The sequence below is a fragment of the Musa acuminata genome, chromosome BXJ2-5 (assembly GCF_036884655.1).
Source record: "Musa acuminata AAA Group cultivar baxijiao chromosome BXJ2-5, Cavendish_Baxijiao_AAA, whole genome shotgun sequence".
NCBI classification, from domain to species: Eukaryota; Viridiplantae; Streptophyta; class Magnoliopsida; order Zingiberales; family Musaceae; genus Musa; species Musa acuminata.
In genome coordinates, this window is record NC_088342.1 from 10,959,947 (window position 1) to 10,982,124 (window position 22,178).

Consider the following 22,178-nt stretch of genomic DNA (forward strand, 5'->3'; position numbering starts at 1 on the left):
GATCTCATCACGATCCGATTCCCATTGCACAAATCTAAGGACATCACAATATATGTATACATTTATGCAATAGTTATAAAGTGATATACGCCAAAATATAATAAGCAAAAAGATTTTGTATCAAGTCACACGTGCCATCACTCACGTGATTGGCTTGCTGGGCACCTATGACTAGCAGTCGTTGGTCTGGGTAAGTGGTGGCGCTGCTTCTCTCTTTGATTCTTCCTTCTTTGCATGGGTCTTGATGTCAATTTTGGTGCAGGGCCAACACTACACCATGGCATTGATTGACCGGGACCTCGACACCGGGCGGGTGATCGAGCATTGGTCGGACGTCTATGTCGCACTTCACCTGAAGAACCTGGAGCTAAGGAGTGTGATTGGCTTGCTGGGCACCTATGACTAGCAGTCGTTGGTCTGGGTAAGTGGTGGCGCTGCTTCTCTCTTTGATTCTTCCTTCTTTGCATGGGTCTTGATGTCAATTTTGGTGCAGGGCCAACACTACACCATGGCGTTGATTGACCGGGACCTCGACACCGGGCGAGTGATCGAGCATTGGTCGGACGTCTATGCCGCACTTCACCTGAAGAACCTGGAGCTAAGGAGTGTATTTGACCCAGAGGCCATGGCTGTAGCTGAGCAGCGCGCCTCGGCTTTGGACGAGGAGGTGAATCATCTAAAGGCCGAGCTAGAGGAAAGCACGTCCTGCATCTGGACGCTGGATGACGAGTTGCTAACCCTCTCCCATGACATCGAGTCTGCTAGGTCTTTGGCTTGGACCGGAAAAGAGGTCCTGAAGGAGGAGCGGCTGGCGCTACCCGAGAAGATCAAGGGGGCGATTGCTAAGTACAAGGCGTCTATCGGGTTCGAGCACGACCTGGTGAGGTCGGGGCGGGTGACATACGAGTTCGGGTATCGGGTGGCCTATGCTCATTTTCGAGCAAGGTACTCGGACCTGGAATTGAAGTCAGACCCGTTTGCCGACCAGCTGAGGATCAAAACATTGACATGCCAGCGAGCGTCCCCTTTGATGACGGGCCCGAGACTCCTCCAAACTAAGGACTTGTATTCATCTTTTCTTTTGCTTTGGTCAGGTCGAATTTTGAAACTGTATCGCCCGATCACAACGTGTATTTCTTTTTCATCAGTAAAGAAACTCTTGTTTTGGAACTCTGACTTGTCTTTTCTGTTTGTGGATGTGCATGCTCCTTAATAACACATGTCTTTTCAGCACCTCGACTTACATTCTTTATAGGTAGAACTTCTTTAAATTTGCCACGTTCCACGTCCTTGGTAGAGGGTTTCCTTCTATAGTCTCGAGTCGGTAGATCCCTTCTCGGACTATGTTGTAGTCCCGATAGGGGCCTTCCCAGTTGGGCACGAGTTTTTCTCTCGCTCGGGTTGGGTCGCTCACCTCCACCTTTCGAAGGATGAGGTCCCTGACCTTGATCGGTCGTGGACGAACCTTGCGATTGTACATCTAAGCCGTAGCTTTTTTGTACGCCAAGGTACGTAGGTGTGCCTTGGCTCTTCTTTCTTCGAGGAGATCTAGGTTTACTCGTAGGCCCTCCTCAAAGTCTTCTCGTTTGTAGTTAGAGGTGCGCAGGGTCGGGAACACCATCTCAGGTGGGAGGACAACTTCGGTCCCGAATGCCAGGCTAAACTGTGACTCTCCTGAAGTAGTTTTGGGAGTCGTTTACATCACCCATAGGACACTAGGGAGCTTGTCCACCCAGGCTCCATACGGGCCCAAGACCCTCTTCTTGAGGCCCTCCAGAATCGTTCAATTCATTACTTCGGTCTAGCCATTAGTTTGGGGGTGTGCAACCGAGCTAAACTTCAACTGTATCCCATATGACTTGCAATAGGCCTTGAACTTAGCGTTATTGAATTGAGCTTCATTGTCAGTGATGATAGCCCTTGGGATCCCGAATTGGGTGATAATGTTCTTCCATGTGAAGCTTTTAACTTGCTTCTCGGTGATGGAGGCTAAGGGTTCGGCTTCAACCCACTTCGTAAAGTAGTCGACCCCTACTATAAGGAAGCGTCGTTGTCCCGAAGCTGGAGGAAAAGGTCCGAGGAGATCAAGCCCCCATTGGGCAAAGGGTCAAGCCGCCTCCATTAGGTTAAGGGGGACCGCTAGCTGGTGTTGCAGTCGGGCATGCCTTTGACACTGTTGGCACCGCTGCACGTATGATATGGCATCTTGGTGCATGGTCGGCCAGTAATACCCTTGCTTGAGAGTCTTAAAGGCCAAGGTTCGTCCCCCGATATGCTCCCCACAAATCCCCTCGTAGAGTTCGGCGAGGACCGTTTTAGCTTCTAATGGCGTGAGGCAGTGTAAGAGAGGTTGAGAGGAAGCCCTGCGGTACAGCTTTCCACCGACCATGCAGCACCAGGCTTGGGTTCGCCTCAATCATCTTGCGATCGTTGAGCTTCTTCTTGTCATTCTTGAAGCGGAGGATCTCTTCCATCCAGTTTGACGAGGCCTCTGTTTCGACGACCTCATGAGTCGGTATTGTCGATGCTGTTACAGATTCAGTTGCCAGGGTTGCTGCTAGGCTATGAACGGAGGCCGATCTGGCCAACGCAATGGCCCGCGTGTTCTGCGCCCGAGGTACTCTAGTGACTGAGAGGTGGTTGAAGTGATGGGCGAGCTGCTTCACTTCTGTTAGGTATAATGCCATTGTTGGGTCCCAGGCTTCGTAGCTCCTGTTGATGTGTCCTGTCACTAGTTGGGAGTCGCTGAAGACTTCAAGGTTGCTCACATGCATCTCCAGAGCGAAGCGTAGGGCCATGAAGTAGCGCCTCATACTCGGCTTCATTGTTGGTGGCTCGGAATTGTAATCGGAGCGATCTCTCATAGGTTTCTCTAGACGGGCCTTTGAGGATAAGTCCAACCTCGGCTGCTTCGGTAGTGGATGAGCCGTCCACATGCAGGGTCCATGTGCTCTTGTTGTTCTCCTGTCCAATAGCATGGTCTTCAGGAGTTAGCTCGGAGATGAAGTCAGTAGGTACCTGAGCTTTGATGGTGGTTATGGGGGAGTACTGAATGTCGAATTCGTCGAACTCGACTGACCACCACATCATTCGACTTGACACGTCGAATTTGGAAAGGATTTGCCACAACGGTTGGTCGATAACCACTTTGATTGTGTGAGCTTAGAAATATGGTCACAGGTTTCGGTTCATCTTCATCAGTGCCAAGGTCAGCTTCTCAATCGGGGAGTACGGCGCCTCGAGCCCGATGAGGACATGGCTATCATAATAAAAAGGTTGTTGTGTTGGTGGTGTTTCCCGAACTAACACCGGGCTGACCGCCTGCGCCGAGGCTGCTAGGTAGAGACCGAGAGTTTTGCCCGTCTCGGGTGAGGCAAGTCGAGGCAAGCGAGCGAAGCACGCCTTCAACTTTTCGAAGGCTTCTTCGCATTTCGGGGTCCATGTGAAGTTGTCGGTTTGCCATAGAGCTCGGAAGAAGGGGAGGCACTTGTCGCTTGATCATGACACGAACCTGCTGAGTGCCGCCAACTTCTCGGTGAGGCGCTGCACCTCCTTGACCGAGTGAGGGGGATGCATCTCGGTTATGGCCCGAACCTTCTCCGGGTTGGCATCTATCCCTCTCTAGTGGATGATGAAACTAAGGAATCTCCCCGAGCTGACCCCGAAGATGTACTTTGCGGGATTCAGGTGCATGTTAAACCGCCTGAGCGTTTGGAATATCTCTGCCAGGTCGGTCAAGTGTGCGCTTGCAGCCTTGCTTTTCATGATCATGTCGTCTACATACACTTTCATGTTCCTCTCGAGCTGGTGCCTGAACAGCTTGTCGACCATCCTTTGGTAAGTCGCCCCAGCATTCTTTAGACCGAAGGGCATCACTTTGTAGCAATACACTCCTCTATAAGTGATGAAAGTGGTGTTCTCTTAATCTTGAGGTGCCATCCGGATTTGGTTGTAGCCCGAGAATGCATCTATAAACGTGAGGAGTTCATAGCCTACAGTGGGGTCGACCAAATGATCTATCCTGGGAAGAGGATAGCAGTCTTTGGGGCATGGCTAGTTAAGATCGGTGTAATCAACGCACATCCTCCAGCTTCCATTGGGTTTCTTAACGAGGACTACATTCGATAGCCATGGAGGGTATTTCACATCGGTAATAAATCCTACCTCTTTAAGGCAATCGACCTCGTTGCTAATTGCCTTTTGTCGGTCGGGAGCGAACTTCCTTGGCCTTTACTTCACCGGCCTAGCCTCAGGGTCGATGTTAAGCTGGTACTGGGTCACCCCCAGGTCAATCTCGGGCATCTCCTTGGGGGACCATGCAAACACATCGGTATTTTCCCTCAGGAAGTCGATGAGCTGGAGCTGATCTACTTCAGGGAGTGTCATCCCGACTTTCATGATTAGATCGGGTCATCTCCTTTTCAAGGGTACCTCAGTGAGTTGCTCGGGGGGCTCTAGTCGCATTGGTGTCACGACTCCTTCATGGGGATCTGGGATTTGACGGGAGCGTGACTTCTCCGAGAGAGTAACCGCTGAAAGATAGCACCACCTTGATTCTCCCGGATCACTTCGGGATTCCCCGACCCCTGCCGATGTTGGAAATTTGATGGCCCAATGGTAGGTGGAAACCACCGCTTTTAACTTGTTGAGCATCAGTCAGCCGAGGATGACGTTGTAGGTCGAGGGTAGATCGACTATCATGAAGGTAGTCATTATCATCTTTGCTCTTGGCTCTTCCCCGATGGTGACAAGGAGGATGGTGGTCCCGAGCGGGGAGATAGAATCCCCCGTGAACCCAGTGAGTGCTGACGCCATGGGGGTGAGGTCCTCCTTAGTCAAGCTGAACTTCTTGAAGGCATCGAGGTATAGTACGTCGGCAAAACTCCCGGTGTCGACCATTACTCTTTTGACCCGAGCGTTGGCGATCTGACTAGAGATCACCAAAGCATCGTCGTGATGGGAGCGCTCAACCTCTTTGGCTCCGAAAGTGATTTCGGGCTCGAGCTTGGGTCGGGGACATTTCTCGACCACGCTCTGGGCGTAGGCTTTCCTCGCCGTGGAGCTGCTACCGCCAGCTACCGGTCCTCCGGAGATGACGTCGATCTTCCTTTCGACGGGTCCCCTGGGGCATTGAGTTACTTCCTGGGGTTCCTTGAGATAGCGCCCGAGGTGACCTCTTTGGATCAGGTCCTTGATTTGATTCTGGAGGTCGCGGTAGTCTTCCGTGTCATGGCCGTAGTCTCGGTGGAACCTGCAATATTTGAACCGATCTTTGTGAGTAGCTTTTAATGGGGTTGGACTGTCACAAGATGCCCTTCTCCCTGATTTGGAGAAAGATCTCGGTACAAGATTCGTGTTTAGAGGGAGAGGGGGGGGGCGGTGGGGGCGGGGCGGGGGTTGGGTGGGGTGTGTGAGGGGTTCACCTCGGGAGCAGCAGCTCTTGTCGGTCGGGCCTCCGGCGGGGTTGCACCTGGGCTGCTAAGGTCGTTCCTTGGGATTGTTCCGCCCTTGGCCTCTTTCCGTCCATGCGCTTTCCTGCCACCAAAGCTTCGGCGGCGATGTACTGGTTGGTGCGCTGGAGCATCTCGGGGATGATTGATGGTGACTTCTCGATCAACGACCAGAAAAATCTTGAAGGCTTCAAACCCATCAGAACACCTGCATGATTAAAGAAGGATGAGCGTCCAGGAATCCCCATATTTCAGTGGCGAAATGTGCCACAAATTGAGAGAGTGACTCATCTTCGCATTGGGATAAAGTGAGCGAGGTGGCCATGGAAGGCCTGGGTCGCACGCTGGCGAGGAAATTCTACTCAAACTCCCTAGTGAGCTAGTTGAAAGACAAGACCGAGGATGGGCGTAGCCGGCTAGACTACGCTCATGCCGGTCCCCTGAAGGTGGTCGGGAATGCTTGACACATCAGTGTATCGGATGTGCCATAGAGGGCCATCTGAGCCCGAAACGCAACGACGTGCTCTACGAGATCGGAGCCACCGTCGTATGTCTCCAATACCGGCAACCTAAAGTTGAGAGGTACAAGCTTGTCTTGTATTTCATGAGTAAAAGGGGATCCGCCCAAGCTGCCTTCGCCCGACTCACCCCGCGACTTCTGGAACTCGCGCTAGAACTCATCCAGGCGTTGGTTGACCCGGGACAACTGGATCCTGAATGAGTCATCTGCCGAGTCGGATGATATGGTGTCAAGCTTAGAGCGGGGCGGAGTGATCCGACAGGGTGTGGATATGCTCTGCTCAGGCGGACCTCTCGGGTCCATCGTCTGCTCTCGGGCTTCTCCAATCCCGACTTGTTCCCTGCTCGGCCTTTGCCGTGTCAGGTTGATCGAGGGAGCCGCTAGCTGCACAATCTGGGGAATGAGTGGGACGATCATCTGCATCATCCCCGCCATTGCCTGTACTTGCTTGGTCAGGCTGAGGAATGCCTTGGGGGACACAGCCAAGGGTCCCTTGATAAGTCCGGGGGGCGATAGCCTCGGGTCGTTGAACGGGCGCTAGTGGCGATCTGGCGTCGAGGCTGGGATCCCCCCATCTCTAAGGACGAGGAGGGGCTGATCTCCAGGTCCGATAAAGGGGTGGTCGGTCGATGGTTCTCCCTCGGGGAGAGCTCCCGTGAGATGCTCCTATGACATGACCCTCCTTCTAGCGCCAAATATATTTGTAAACAGATGCACCATGGCTGATGAGTCAGCATGGCTTGGTTCATAGGTTGATGTCGGGAGTCTTCAGTTGTCTAAGTTGGTTGCCGAGGTCGGGGAATTGGTTGTGGCTCTTGCTCGAGACGTTGGTTGATGGCTCTCCTGCGGGATGCTGGTCGGTGCGTCAGGGGGAGGCGATCTCTCTTGATCGAGATGATCTTGCTTTGGGGATGATCGCTCTCCTGCACAAAAGGCCCCGTCGGGTGGTTACTGACTGTGGCCCCTCGACGAGTAAGTTAGTGTGGGGTTCTGCTTTCTCTTTTTTCTCCCCTGGGGCTAGATACCGACCAGGGGCTTTTATACTACTATATGAGAGTCTGTCGTATGCAGATTTGGCGTGGCGACTGATCCTCGAGGGGTGAGATAGTACCTTTGTGTGGCTGCTATCCCGGGATGTGCGGAACAGCGTCATGCGGTGCGTCCTGGGCTTACCGGGACGAGACATACCGAGCGGCGTCTTCGTACGGTTGCTGGCTCAGCGCGTGGGGGTGCTTCTCTTGCTGACTTGGTTGTAGCGTGGCATGACATCGATTATGACGTGGCCTGAGCCCGAAATATACCTTATCAATTGGGACATAAATTCATTAAAAGAGAAGAAATGTAAAAGTTAATTTATCATACTAAGTTTGAGATTTTGTATTCCAACAAAATTTGATGATGTTATTCATGCTCGCGGCATTAGTGGGCTCAGTATGATCTATTCCGTCTGCTCGACCACAATTTGACCGCCATCAATTGTGAATGCACAACTCATACATGCTGTCAATGCAGCTTCTAGTTTGTGCAGGCATGGAGGCACAGCCACTCTCGCCTGCTTCTATGAGGCCCTTTCATGTGTCGTGATCTGTGAAGGGCTCCACTCCATGGCTTAGCTGCTGCATGCGGACCACCTAAGAACCTGCTATGCTCCAAGAAGACGACGAGTGGCGTTCATGATGCTGTAGGCCTTCTTCTCTGTTGTATGTCGTTCTTGGAGACCCAAACCTTGTATTTTATGTCACCGAGGAAGACAGATCCGTGACGTGCATACAAGACTTGAGTCCCATCTCAGCCAGAGATGAATTGTCTCCCATCGGCACACCATCTCACAGAAGCTCGGAAACAGCTTCTCCTCCACTGGAGATGGACCCTAACCTACCTCGTCGATGCAGGCAAGACTGGAGTTCACTCACATGGACCCACGGTGAGTAGCAGCAAGAGCTTGTCCTGAAGATTTCGCGTTAGCTACACCATAATTTAATTGATTATGATTTATGATATCATCTTATTATAAGGATGGTGGGTGGGTGGGAAAATGAGGTATAAGTGTCACAATAATGAGCTTCTCTCCAGTGTAAGATGAGTTCTCGGTTACTCTGTCAGTCACCGGCGGTGATCGTACAAGCCGATCCTCTTCCTCCTCCTTGCGACGTGCAAACAAGTCTCTCCGTTTCGTCTTCCCGAGAGAGTTGACTCGTCGGTCGAGTTTTGACTCTTTCGTCGCGGTACGCCTCGGTTCCGCGTCAGCTCCGAGTCAAAATGTGGGGGGGAGTGGGGGGAACGGCGTCGGTGGCTGCGTCGCCGCCACGTCGTTCTCCTTTCGGCAGATGCCACCTCCGCGCGATCGCGATGACAGCGTTCTTCCGGTAGGAAGCTTCGCGGGAAGAAGTGGAGGGGAAGCGGGAAAGGCCTACAGAGCGCCACGTCGGCTGCAGCTCTCGTTGTCGCCAACCGTTACCCGACGAAGGCGCCTTCGTAGATCCACCGCTACATCATGTCGTCATAAATTGACATCATGAAAGAACCTTCGAATTCCTATAACAAAAAATAATAATAATAATAAAAGAAAACATGGGAGACTTCTTTGACGTTTTAGTTAGTCGATCATTCGAGATGAATAAATGAAGTGAATCTAAAGTCCAAAAGAGAAAAATCATACATGGAAGACATGTTCTATATTACGTAAACCAAATCCATTTCGGAAGGTCAAACGATTGAGTGATCGAGAGTTAATGATGACATGAATATTGATGGAGCACCGACTAGATTTAGCGTCGGAGTATCCACCCACGTATTGTTAACTAATCCATATTAGAAACTTGTTAGGCAAAAGTATGATTTTGACAAATATGAACCTTATGACCTTTGTGTGAACACATTTTGGGCCCAATAAAATTCAAAGACACAGTAGTAGGGAACACATTCCACACCAAAACAATGTGCATAATAATTTAAATGGAAGATTCGATTCAATTATTTGAAGTCAAGTCCATAGTAAATAGTTAGCTGTCCGGTGGCGGTGCCTTGTCGAATGCTCCTCCTTTGATGCCTAATTTTTCTCACAAGCTTACGATCGCAACATTGATCCTATTATGTCAGTGTGTGGCCCAAACAACCTAACTTTGCCATCTCCTTCTCTGCTTAGCCCCTTGTTTATGTTGGTCTACAACAAGACAGTTCAGCACGTAGGACTCCGATAGCTGATTACGAGAATCTGCATTTACTGTATTTTATCATCTCGTCACATTAGAATCTTTTATACAATTATTTTCCTGCATCATGCAATCTCAACCTACTGAGTTTAATATAGAACAAAAATAAAAAGCTGAGATAACGCGACTCAGCTTGAAACAGACATTTATGCTGGAGTATGTATTTTTATTGTACATGACCGACCACTCTCTTCCAGCCACCCTAATCGGTGCCATGCGGCAAAGAAAAGACTCGCGCGAGCTCTTCCAAATGATCCGAGGAAAACATAAGTAATGCTGCTGAAAAAGCGACTGAGATAGAGAGGGAGAGAGGAAAGACGTACTTTTTAAGATTTTGGCGTCATCGACTGAGACGTCAAAAAGTCTTCGCAAGCAATTGCCTATCATCTTCACCACATTAAATTGACGAACTCGCCGTCGGTGAACTGAACTTCCGTGAAAATTCTGCGTGGCTATAACGACCAGCGCTTTGACCGAGCTACATTACATACTTAGCGGAGAAGACAAAAGGCGGTGATGAAGAAACTTGTGGCATCGGAAGAATTGGCGGGAGGCCCCACGCGGAGACTTTTGCTTGGGTGTGGCAGTTGGTCGGTTGTTTGGTAGTTTAATGTCTTTGTTCTTCGTGGGGGGCGACTTATGGGAGCGATGTGAGGGTCAACGCCGTTCCGGAGAAGAGACCCGGGATTAATGCTGATTGGTTGATGGATTCGTTAAAGTGACCGCGGGGTATCCGACTCGTGCCAGCTGGTTGCGCACCCCGCGCTCTGTGTTGGAGGTGATTGGTCGCTCCGCGCACGTGAGCCGACTCGGATGGAAGGCTTTCGCTGGGAATGCGCCCGAAGAGTTGACCCACTCGGCTCATTGGCGGAAGCCTCGGGTGAGCTTCGCGGGTGCGTTTCGTGGCCGCTTCGAGGGTTAGTTAGTGGGAGGACAGCTACGGCGAAGGCGAGGCGGGGCCCACGTCCGACTCGTTGACACGTGGCCACGTCGCGGCACGTACGGATCAGCTAACGCCTAACCGTGTAGGGCGGTTCGAGGGAAAGGACACTCTACATGGCGGGGCCCACAGCGGCTCGATTCTTTTTGCGAGATGGTGAACCCCGCGGGTCGGTAGATTGGGTACGTGTAGAGGGATCAGGAAAATGTATTTTATGGAAATACTTGCCAAATACTACGAAAAAGACATAATTCTACGACCGTAGTTTGGCTTCTGGAGCACGTCTCGGCCTTCGGCGAGGAACTCTATAAATATGGCGCCATACCCGAGCGACACCTCTTCTCTTCTCACCGATCTCCCCACCGGTTATTTAGGGTTCGTTGCGATCCTCCCGGGACTTTCCTCGGAGGTCGATCCCTGGTTTAGCTCCCTCGATTCGCTTTTGGAGTTTCGATTTCGGCCTTGGCGCGCCCGGTCGATCGGTGCTGCGGCATTGCGTGATCGATCGCGTCTGACCTCATTAGCAGGTAAGTGAACCGTCTCTTCTTCCTCGCTTCCCAGCAGCAATGCGTTCTTCTCTTATGGTCATCTTTTCCTTGTGTTGCGAGAGAAGAAGAAGAAGAAGAATAAAAAAATCCCAGCTTTCTTTTCTGCTCGTGTTGACCGGACTGAAACGATGGAAGATGTTTTGGTTAATCGTTCCTTTTGTTTTTGGTCAGTTTTGATCGTGTTTCTACATGTCGAAGCGATCTTTTTTTTTCCTCGCTATACTTTTCTTGGATTCGATTCTTTCTCGTTGTTCGGTCGTGTGATTCGTATCGGAGCCTCTATTGCGCATGGAGACAGCGACGATATGAGAAATTTGGGCGCCATCTCTTGGTTGATGGGGGTGTTTCTGTCGCGTTTCTCCGACTTGTTGTATGATTTTGCCCGTTGTTTCAGACTTTGTCTTTTAGCAAAATTAGGGGTGCCCATCTTCCTCTCCCGCTGCAGCTTCCCTGGTACGGATCATATCAATAAAAAATGAGACTTAAATGCAAAAGAAGCTTTCTGTAAGCTTTGTCTCCCTTAAAACAAGTACGACGGTTTTGGATGCCACCTGAACTAGTACGAGTGGTGGATTGCCCATTACCTTTTGTCAACTTCTCCACATCAAAATTATCATGTCCACTTGCTCGCACAATAGCCGTCGTCTTTTAAATGGTAATAGTCGCTCTTGATGGTCCTATCTTTACATCTCAACAATGGGCTATGGGTCAAAGGAAAACCCCATCTCTTTTACCTTTTCAACAATGGGGAATTTTTGACATGGTTTAGGCTTAAGACATGATGTATGGTCCATTGAGTTTAGATTTTACCAGTCCTAGGTTAACAAAAAAGAAATTGTAAAAGTTGAATCTCGTCCCAGTTCAAAAAACTCTTTATCTTGCAACTGTAAAAGTTTGACATTTGTTAGGTCTCTATCAACCATTTCAATTTCAATTTTACAATGTTGATTTTGTGATGTGTGTTTTGTGCTGTACCTTGTTTGTGGCTTTGATTATGTTTTCAAAAGTTTCCTATGTTGTACTTCTTATACATTCAGAAATAAGTTCACATAATTGCCACCATGGATGGTGCATAGCCTGAGATACCTAATTGTCACTGAAATGCATTGGATTGCTATCATTACATCTTGAATCTGTTAGCTGCAGATGAAGCTTCTGCGGTGTTTAATTAGTATTCATCTAGTGCAACATCATTGCACCAATTGTTATGACTGGATTTTTTATACGTTGATTGGGTAGGTACGATTAACGTGCTCGGGACCTACTCTTACAAAAAGTGGTCATGATTTTGGATTTTTTTTACAAGTTTTTATTATGTGGAATTAAGCTTTCTTTATCCTTTGTCATAGTTGTTTCTTTCTAGTAGATTCCATGGAATAAAATAAAATAAAAATCCTTCTCTGATGAGAGAGAACATGTCACATAATTTGAAGCCTTTTTGCCAACAATAACTGATTTCAAAATGCTTTCTGGTGCAAAATGTAGGAATATTTCAGTGTACCATTCATTTTCGACTTTACCATATTGCTACTATTCAGCGCCTGGATTCTTTTTGCTTTTCTTCGTATCGTAAATTCTACGTTTGTGCCCATTATGACACTAATATTTCTATTAACTTTTACCTCACAAAAAATTCCATTTGTAAATTTATCTTTCAAGTCATTTCATAATTTTGATGTGTTTTCCTGTTTATACAGCTAGTAGTGTTATCGGGTTGAAGTGATAAGCAGTTGATTTCTCTAAAGAACATACAATCTCAAATGATCAATTTTTTTGTGTGAGTGCTTAGTAATTCTTACAACGATACGGTATCGGCAACCTTCTTTTTTAATTTATAGAATGTTTTGTTCTTTTTCTCCTTTATCTTACAATTGGCTAATTCTCAGTTGTCAGGAGGCCTCTGATTGCTGAACTGCAAGCACAATTGCAGACAACAAGACATTGAAGAGGTGGTCTTACATCAACAGAAGCATCAGATAAATACAAGGATAAAGTAGCTGATTTATCATTTGAGATCTGGCTGTCAGATATCATAACACTTCTGAACATAATTTTGTCAGTGATCAGGAACCTATGGATTTGAAGTCAAACCATAGTTCCCCTGTTTTCACCGATCCTGTACATTTGAGCAAGTCAAGGTTGGGCTTGCCTTCTAACATAGCACCATATTCTACAGCAGCACAACCGTATTCGTCTTCTGGTTTGTGTCTACAGATTCCCAGAAGAAAAGTGGGTAAACTAGATGATGTCCGTGCTAGTGGTTGGCTGGATGCCATGAAATCCTCATCACCTCCTCGCAAAAAGCTAAGCAAGGACTTGATCTCTGAATCTCAGTCAGATGAAACTGATGCTGCATATCTCACATGGATGGTAAGTTTATGATACTGTTTGATTACCAAAACTGGTGAAGTTTGAAATATTTGAATAGTATCCATAAAAAATTTGAACTATCTCTTTGTTTACTCTCTGCAGATAAGCTGTCCATCTGCTTTAAACTCGTTTCACATAATCACAACCTATGCCAAGTGCAAGAGTGTTGTATTGTTTTTGGACTATGACGGAACTCTTTCACCTATAGTGGACAACCCTGATGCTGCATTTATGTCCACTGCTGTAAGTTCATTTCCTTTTTGCAGGAACGTATTTTACCTACTAAGAAACTTGCAGTAATCATTAAATTTTGTCTTCTATTAGTGTGCAATTTTTCACCATTATTATTTGTTTCAGATGCGAGCTGCTGTGAAAAAAGCTGCTAAGTGCTTCCCAACTGCAATTATTAGTGGAAGGTCCCGTGATAAGGTAGTGCTCTTCATTATGTCCTACAGTGTGAAAGTTGAAGATGACTGTATGTAGAAATAGCTTCGACATGTTGATTAATGATACTACAAAATACATATTCGCCAGGTGTATGAGTTTGTGAGGTTATCGGAACTGTGCTATGCTGGTAGTCATGGGATGGACATAATGGGCCCACTAAGAGAATCTGAGTATGTCGGTGACCATCCGGACTGTATCAGGACAACTGATGAGCAGGTAAGAACATCCTGTTACCACCATTTGGCTTGAAGTGCTCCCGGTAGTCAATTTTGTATTGAAACTTCTGATCTAAAAACTGAATGATGTTTTCTTTTTTTGGGTGTCAATGAACAAACTAGATATTTCTTTGAGGTCTTGAAATTGTGTTCAAATGGGCATGTTCTCATGTTTCTTGACCAGAGAGGATCATTGATATAGTCAAAGTCCAATGTATTAAAAAAAAATTCTAAATCCAATTGTATTCTTATGATGCCATTTCATTACTGTTGTTTGGTAACAGGGTAAAGAGGTACATCTTTTCCAGCCTGCAAGTGAGTTTGTACCAATGATCAATGAGGTATTTTGCCTCGGATGTCATCTTCTGCTACTATGAATTCCAATCATTCATCTTATTCTGGAATAATTCCATATGGCAGGTTTACAAATCCCTCTTAGATATCACTAAAAATATCATTGGTGTCAAAGTTGAGAACAACAAGTTTTGTGTCTCCGTACATTATCGCAATGTTGATGAAAAGGTAAACACCAAATCCAAGTGTTGAATACCATCATTGTTTGGCCTTATTGTTTTATTATCTAACTTAATAAAGAACCTTTATCTTGTGTAATTTATACTTTTAGATGTGGGAAGAAGTTGGAAAGCATGTGTTTGGCCTTTTGAAGGACTTTTCCCGTTTGCAAGTTACACATGGGCGTAAGGTAAACCCAAAACCTATCTGCTAGTGAAGTTGACAGTTACAAAATATCATATTCTTTAAATTCTTTTACGATGCAGGTTTTAGAAGTTCGTCCCGTTATTGACTGGAACAAGGGCAAAGCCGTCGAGTTTCTGCTTGAATCCCTCGGGCTTAGCCATCGTGATGACATACTCCCAATTTACATTGGAGATGACCGTACTGATGAGGATGCATTCAAGGTATAAGAGGAAACTTAATATATGAAAGTCATACTAGTTGTTATGTTATAACTTCATGTTGTAATTTGAAAATTCTCAGGTATTGAGAGAGTGTAACCATGGATTTGGTATTCTAGTCTCGACCGTGCCAAAAGAAACTAATGCTTTCTACTCTCTGAGAGACCCATCCGAGGTGAAACTTTAGGCCTCCTGTCACATATTTTACTTGCATGTTTATGTGGTATGCAAACATAATATTCTCTAATCTCTCAGGTACAAGAATTTCTCAAGTCCCTGGTAAGATGGAAGAATTCCGCATCATCACAAACTGAAGACTCTACGGCCACAGTATAAATGCTATGGAAAGCATACTTTGGAATAGACAAGTAGTCAGAGAAATAAAAGTCTAGCTTAAGGACTCCAATGTTGGGTCAGTTTTTTATTTTTGTATTTGTTAATTGTTTCTTTAAGTTCAAGGGCCGTGTTTCTCAATGTTGTAATCTCTCTTGTTTCTTTCCTAAATTGTTATCCAATCTTCTATGCAATAGCAATTTTTTTTCTTTCATTACTTACCACATTGTAACAAATAGTTACATCTATTGTAATCAATTTTCAAGTATGTCAGTTTTTTATTTGTGTTAGTCGTAAGGAGAAATAGGAATTTTAATTGTTGAAATAATAAATATTTTATTTTATTTTATTTTTTTTTACAAAAGATAAATAAAAAAAAGACCAGATTTGAACTCAGAATCTTATGATATTTAATACTTTCATCTTTAATTCATTTTTCTTAAAATGTTATAGATCCCTATTTTTGTTTAATTAACATGCCCGAATATATTTTATTTAACAAAATTATTTTCTTCAAGATGAGATTGCCGTTACCGCCTCCATAACAGATTCAGAAAAGCCGAGATAAATATCTTCTCCTTATGAAGCAGTGGATAACCAAAATCATGATCTCGTCCTCTTCTAAAACCAGAGCGGAGATGCAAAGATTCGAAGCTCTCCCGCCGGCCCGGCGAACGCTTCCTTTGAGGAGCGAGGCGAGCGCCCGCACCACGATCCTCAACCGGCCCTTTGTTCTCAATGTCCTCGCCGCCAATACGGTATGCTTTCTTCATGCTGTTGTGGTGTTCGACCTTTTGCTCGACCGAAAATGAAGTCAGGTGTTACGGTTTCTATAGGCAATCGGTTAAAGAAGATTTACGAACATTGGGTTTATCATGATGAAAGTCTAATGGGTTTTCTAGGTGCAAGAAATTTGTGTGTACGTTATTAAAATTGAAATTCGAATGTGGTTTTCATCTTCTGAAGGCAGCATCCGAGCATTTTGTGCCGGTGGTGATGTTGTCACCTTCTGTTGCACAGTGAAGGTATTCTCTTCATTGGATCTTTTAAGAACAGGCCCTGTAAGGATTTACTTTACTTTGGATGCCTTAGTGATCGCTGGTCGTCGTGGAATGATATCAAAGTGAAAACAAAAGGTCTTCTTATCTTTAACCGTGACATCTACTAAGTTATTTTACTAGCAAGATGAATTATGTTTATCATTGATGTATATATTGTCTTCAAAGCACCTCATGGTCAGCCATCTTTCGGTTGTGTTTCTAATTATAGGCTTCTTGCATATCCACATCATTTGGAAAGTACATGATACATTGCTTAGCTACTAATTTGTAGTTGCCAGCGATCTACAATGTATAAACCATATTACTTTGCCTCAGGTTTGGCAAAAGAATGTTTTGTTTTAAATGTTGTTCGTGGTGATCGTTCTGTTTTCCTTGCATAATCCTCTGCATCTGCAACATGAACAGTATTCGAGTTACTGTATTTTGTACGAAGTTGATTTTCTGTGCTTTCCTTGTTCAGGACGGAGGCAATAGCTAAATGCTTTGTCCATGATGCAGTTGACGTAGCTGTGGTGAGCTTCCTGTTTCTTCGTGCCATCATGATCCAGTTTATTAGGGAACTGAAGAGGGAAAAGAAGATCATATGTCGTAAGATCAAACTTGTTTCGTTAGCCTGACTCGTATATCAATGTTCACTGTTTTCCATGATGCAATCTCTCGTCTTCAACTTTCAAACTATGATATCTTAATTTTTAATCAGTGCATTACTTGCTTCCTGTGTCTATTGGGATATTCTGATCATATTTTTCTATTTACAATGTTAGCTATTACGTGAAGTGGAACTATTTTGATATTTTTAAGGTCATGCAAGTAGGACATGAAATTTTACCCTAAGTTGCAGTTAAAATAGCAGTCTGTCATGTAGAAGAACCCTGCTTAATCCATGATATGAAAAATCAAGGATTAAAACAGTTGTATCTACAACCTGTGATTTATTTGAGCAAAGAATAGGGACTTATTTCTTCCCTTAATTATATTGAGGGTTGAACAGGGGCTAAGAGACTTAAGTACACCTTTTTCATGCTTTTTTACATTTAATTCCAAGTCCTGTACAGGAAGTCCAATTAGTTCGTTAATCTCTTTGCAGACATCCAATCCATCATAGTATACAATATGACAATCATGAATAGCTGAAAATTCATACATGTATCTTTGTGTCATTGGCCTGCACAGATATCTCATACCAATTCCTTAGGATTGACAACGCAAGCACTTAAGCTCCTGGAACTACACCCGAATTCATTGTTGGTGTAGTCATGCCTTCTCTTCTGACATGTCTTTAAAAGCACATTTAGTGAAAGGCTGCACTCATCTCTTGCATGAGATGTTTGGAACATGGATCAAGTTGTTGGATTTGCAGACAGTAGGCAAATCTGCAGATAACTTCATTAGTCATGAACAGATAGTCACCATCTTACATATCTCCAACTAAATCAACAATATAGGACAAGTATGGATCAAAGGTAGCGTCTCTTATTAACATGAGGTGACAGACCATGTGGTGTTTCACATCTAGTTGAGTTCATTACTAGATGTCAAATCAACAAAGTTACTGAAGACAACTTGCAAACATCATTGATCGAGTCCAGTTAAGGGTGAGAAGGGCTATTTGATGGTTGGATATCACCAATTCACCAATCCCTTCCCTAAATAAGTCATACAAATAAATCTCAAGTGTTTCTGGAATCAATTGAGTAATAGTTCATTAATATATGATATATGTAACTTATTTATACTAGATTTAAAGTGTAAAATTTTAATTTATAAATTTATGTAACTAAAACATTAATGATGTATCTTACTTATCAGATATTGAGATTTGAAATCTTCATCCTATAAAAATTTGTTTTCTTGATGTTCTCCAACCTTGCTGAAGAACATCTGGACCACCCTGAATAAAATATCATCAAGATGAACTCTGGTGCTGAAAATTCGATGGCAATGTGCTCTAGCTCAAATTCCGCCAGTCAGAAGAGAAAGAACTCAACAGAGGCAATGATTTCAAAAGCGCAAAAGACTGTTCCTGGAAACTTTTTACTGTCAACATGGGAGACATGATTATGCTCATTTAATGTCCCAGTGCACTGACTGTAGATATCTTAATGTTTTCCTTTTACAAAGGGTAAACAGTGTAGTTGCTTGTTGAATGAACAAGCATTGAATTTCAAAGTCCTGAAGTGATATTGAAGAGTTCTCATCCAGATATTAACTTTGGATTGCAAAGGAAAAAATACTAGCCTGCCTCACATGGATTTCGGGAACATTTGAGGAAATCCTACATGTTGATATCTGGATGCACAGAAGCAAACTCTATACACCAAACCTACAAGTTGTTTTATGGAAATTTTTGGCTACTCAAGTACTCCATCTACCCAAGAAAAAGACGGTTTGAGCATTGTAGGCAGCCTGCCTCAAATAAATGGGTCAGAAGTTGGATTCAGAGGTGAATGGTTGAATGTTGGACAGCAAAAGCAGTGGTTGGTGAGACCCAAATGCTCACCTAATAAATAACATGAACATAAATGAATTAGCAAAGTAATAGGTCTCCAACAGTGACTAGCAGTAAAGAGAGAGCCTGGTTGATAAATTTCTCAAGCCTCAGCCCATCATTCATATCTCAGATACTGTTGTAGATCTTGTTGTTGAGTCCATCGTATAGCATGTGCTTGACAGGTTCAAAGGATTCAGCTATTTCCTTCAAAGAAGAAAATAATGAGGAAGTATTTCTTTTTCTTGTGTCTGATCTTTGACTTCATAATTGGATGGACAGAAGTCCCTGCTGATGCATTGAAAGCTTCTTTTTCCATTGTGCTTTTTTTAGCAGCCTACAACAAGAAAAGCACTTTTTTTTCCTTTGGTTGCTGCTTGTTTTGCAGTTGCAGTATGTTTCAGGTATTTTACTCTCTTAGGAATCAAAGTTCTTAGCGCAGCTCTTGTTGAATATTGCAATTAGTTTATAATATCAAGTGGTTAATGGGAGAGCCTGTATCTTAAAGAATACAGTTTATTGTCAATGTCTTCTTATGACCCCTTTTTTTTTTTCCAGTTCCTATGACATGTTTACTGTCAATGTCTCCCTTGCTACAGCAGAGATCATAAGAGTTGTTTTGACGATGATTTGTTTCAGGTCAGAAGAGCTAGAAATGAGGCAAACCCAGAAAGACTTTGGTCAAGGACAAAACTCTGGCTTAAAGGAGAAGATAAGATAAAAAGAAGGCAGAGATTGCGTACAAATCTTAGAGCAGCTCAGGAGTCAACAATGTTGGAAATCGGAGGCACCAACATGGTGCTTTGATGCAGTTCCAAGTCATTACCTAAGTCTCCTCGATGCATTCTGCATTTGTCCTCAAGCTGAATCAGGTGTCTCCATTTCACAGAATGGATGTTCTTGGATTGCATCAATCATCAATCTAGCTTACTGTGGACAAGGAAGAACAAAGGTTTTATGCCCAATGACTTGTCAGGTGCCTCTGTTCCAAAACTCTGTGTGACAAACTTGCTTAGCTTCCAACTGGTGTTCCCTAACTAGAATTTCTTTAGCACTTCAACCTTGACCCATCCTGCTCTGGCACAGATACAGGCTATGAACTACTGATTGAGTTGTTTGCCATCAAGGGAATCTTAGTAGTAACCAAACCAAGAATGCATCTGACGGACCAATGTTAATCGAAAGGAACTACCAGCTTCGGTACTGAGATCTGAGGCCAGTGTCAAAGTCGTTCTTCAAGATGGTGATCTATTCATCACAGCGATACCACTGCATGGTGCCTGTACCACAAGATGAATAAGAGAATGAATGGATGTTGCAAGCACCGATGGCTACCAGTGGACCTTGGATCCTTATTTCTCCTGGATTTTATCTCTCCCTATGAAGACAAAGAACACTCCCACCATTTGCCCATACACGTTTTAATGCTTTGTATCACACCAAATAAATCCAACAAAAAGGCGACACGTTTCATACAACAACGACAAGGAAACCCAGAACAAGCAGACAAATGTAGAAGACAACAGAAGGTAGAGGAAGAAAGGTTAATTCTATACCCATTGGAACGGGAAAGGAGAAGCTTTTACACCACCAAACACGCTTTGGTCAGTTGGGACCGCCGACTCGGTAACCCGAGTTGGAGAATCGCCACAAGAAAAGAAGAGACTTTTTGAGGAGAAAGAAAGAGGAATGGTTGCTGTGAGCTTAGAGCTTGTAGATGATGAGGAAACAAGGGAGCACCGCCGTGGGATCGAATACCACGAGCTCCCCGTCCCCTAGGCTTACCGACTCGACCTCTGACTCGGTGTCTGACTCGGCCCTGACCCTGCCCGCGATGACTCGGCACACCAGCATCGCCCTCCGCCCCGCCCCACCGCCCCCGCTAGCGTGCGCGCCGCCGCTCCCCGCGAAGGTCCGGACGCCCACCACCTTCTTCCCCACTGACCGAATCACGCTGCACGCCACCCCGGCGTCGTACACGACTCCCCCGCCGACCCCGCGGTGGAACCGCATCATCTCATTGCCGTCGGCGGCGCACCGGGCGTCGTCGGACCGGGAGGCCCCCGCGCGGACGGCCGCCCGGTGCTCCTCGAAACGGGCCACCGTCCGCACCGGGTTGTGGACCCGGAACAGCATCTCGATCTCGCCCGGGAACGCGGCGGCGGCACCGGACGAGGAGGAGGACCAGCTCGAGCTGAAGATGATCTCCACCACCCGTCGCGAGGAGTGGCCGGCGGGCAGCTCCGCCAGTGTCGGAAAGGGGTCTGAGCGGGCGGGCCCGACGAGCCCCGCCGCGGGCGAGGCGGCTGGGTGAGCAAGCCCCGGTTTGGGCTTGCGCCCCGTCTTAGGCCGGCGCTTCTTAGGGAGCGAGGAGGAGGAGGAGGAGGGGCATTTAGGAAAAGGGAAGACGTCCTTAACGGCGTGGGAGGTGTGGCCGCAGTAGACGGAGGAAAGCAGCGGCTTCTTAGCAGAAGATGAAGACGGCGTCCGGGGGTAGACGACGTCGTCCACGGCGTTGGACTTGCAGTGCAGCGACTTAACCCACCCCGTCGCCATGACGGCGACGGCCAAACACAGAAGAAATAAAGCCAACCAACCGAGAGTGGAGAGAAGCGATAGTGTGGATGGGGTGTTTTTGAGGGGTGGGAGGAGGAAGAGGTGGTTTTTATTGCTGGGTTTGCTTGAAGGTGTAGTATGTAATTTCGCAATGCAAGTGTTGGTGTTGGGTTGGATTTTGTGATGAGAAGCTTTGGATGGTGTGCAGGCTTTCCTGGTGTAAGGTGTTGTTTTGCTCCTTGTTACTGCAGATAGCCTTGTCCTCCTCCTCGACTGTTCCTCCAGTGACTGCAACACATATCTTCCTTTCAATTTGTATTCTCGTTTGTAGAAGGTCGACCTTGTCCTGCGTTACAGTGATCTCACTCCACTCTGTAACATCACCTCTATTAGTTTATGCATCATCATCAACTATCGTTATGTGTCTGCGAGAGAGAGAGAGAGTAGCAGTTCAGATGATTTCAGTATTCCACCTAACGAGGGAGGGAAGGGATGAAATCTCAATCGGTACTGTTGTTGCTTAACATGGCTGTTTATACCATGTCAACACTGATCTGATCCGCCATGCAAAATGCCTTTGTTTTAGTCTCAGAAATGGCACATGTAGCAACTATTTCATGGAATAAGGTGGAATTATGTTATCTACGTTAATTAGATTGGTGTCACACTGCTTGCCACAATCATATGAATCAGTGTGCAGGTGAGAGAGTAAAATTTTCTAATGCGAGGTGGACTAACACAGCATAATCCTTCAACTAAAATAATAATCCAATCTGTAGACTCCTTTTCTTCTGTCTATTCTTCACATTCCAATCCCACCAATCCATAATTTTCCACGACAGTACAATGTGACGTGCAGGAAGATGGTGGTATTCCACTCCACTCCTCAAGCACACGAATCAGTTTAGGGTTATCACATGACATCAACAAGACAACTCCCATCTCCTTAGGATTTAATAAGATATCCAAAACAAGAAATGGACAAGAAGGAATTGGCATGCGGAATAGAGTATGGCCATGGGATTCCTTCCAAGTCATTTCTTTGGTTGTCTGTCATCACAAATGGGTAAATCGTTTGTATAATCACCTCAGCTGACCTGCCCAAACTTTCTGCATGAAAT

The 22,178-nt window shown here is 45.6% G+C and overlaps 3 protein-coding genes across 5 annotated transcripts; 1 reads left to right on the plus strand and 2 right to left on the minus strand.

The window, feature by feature from the left end:
• Positions 1–4,656: 4,656 nt before the first annotated feature.
• Positions 4,657–6,405, minus strand: LOC135611524 (uncharacterized). Its single transcript, XM_065107164.1, has 3 exons — positions 6,261–6,405; positions 5,424–5,658; positions 4,657–5,251 (listed from the first exon to the last, which is right to left on the minus strand). Exons 1-3 carry the CDS (start codon positions 6,403–6,405, stop codon positions 4,657–4,659), a joined length of 975 nt encoding a protein of 324 aa, XP_064963236.1.
• Positions 6,406–10,459: 4,054 nt separating this feature from the next.
• On the plus strand, positions 10,460–16,789 carry LOC135583662 (probable trehalose-phosphate phosphatase G). Of its 3 annotated transcripts, none has more exons than XM_065108856.1 (13): positions 10,460–10,649; positions 12,368–12,478; positions 12,557–13,040; positions 13,143–13,283; positions 13,398–13,469; positions 13,575–13,703; positions 13,987–14,043; positions 14,123–14,224; positions 14,328–14,405; positions 14,482–14,622; positions 14,702–14,794; positions 14,875–15,710; positions 16,474–16,789. In XM_065108856.1, the coding sequence occupies exons 3-12, from the start codon at positions 12,744–12,746 to the stop codon at positions 14,953–14,955; spliced, it is 1,191 nt and encodes a 396-aa protein (XP_064964928.1). In that variant the 5' UTR covers positions 10,460–10,649; positions 12,368–12,478; positions 12,557–12,743; the 3' UTR covers positions 14,956–15,710; positions 16,474–16,789. The 3 variants fall into 3 exon arrangements, with proteins under 3 accessions (XP_064964928.1, XP_064964927.1, XP_064964926.1); XM_065108855.1 differs by having other exon boundaries at positions 12,368–12,447; XM_065108854.1 differs by lacking the exon at positions 12,368–12,478.
• A 3,242-nt stretch (positions 16,790–20,031) lies between these two features.
• LOC135612489 (uncharacterized) lies at positions 20,032–21,177 on the minus strand. Its single transcript, XM_065108857.1, has one exon. It carries the CDS (start codon positions 21,055–21,057, stop codon positions 20,206–20,208), a length of 852 nt encoding a protein of 283 aa, XP_064964929.1. The 5' UTR covers positions 21,058–21,177; the 3' UTR covers positions 20,032–20,205.
• Between the last annotated feature and the right edge of the window lie 1,001 nt (positions 21,178–22,178).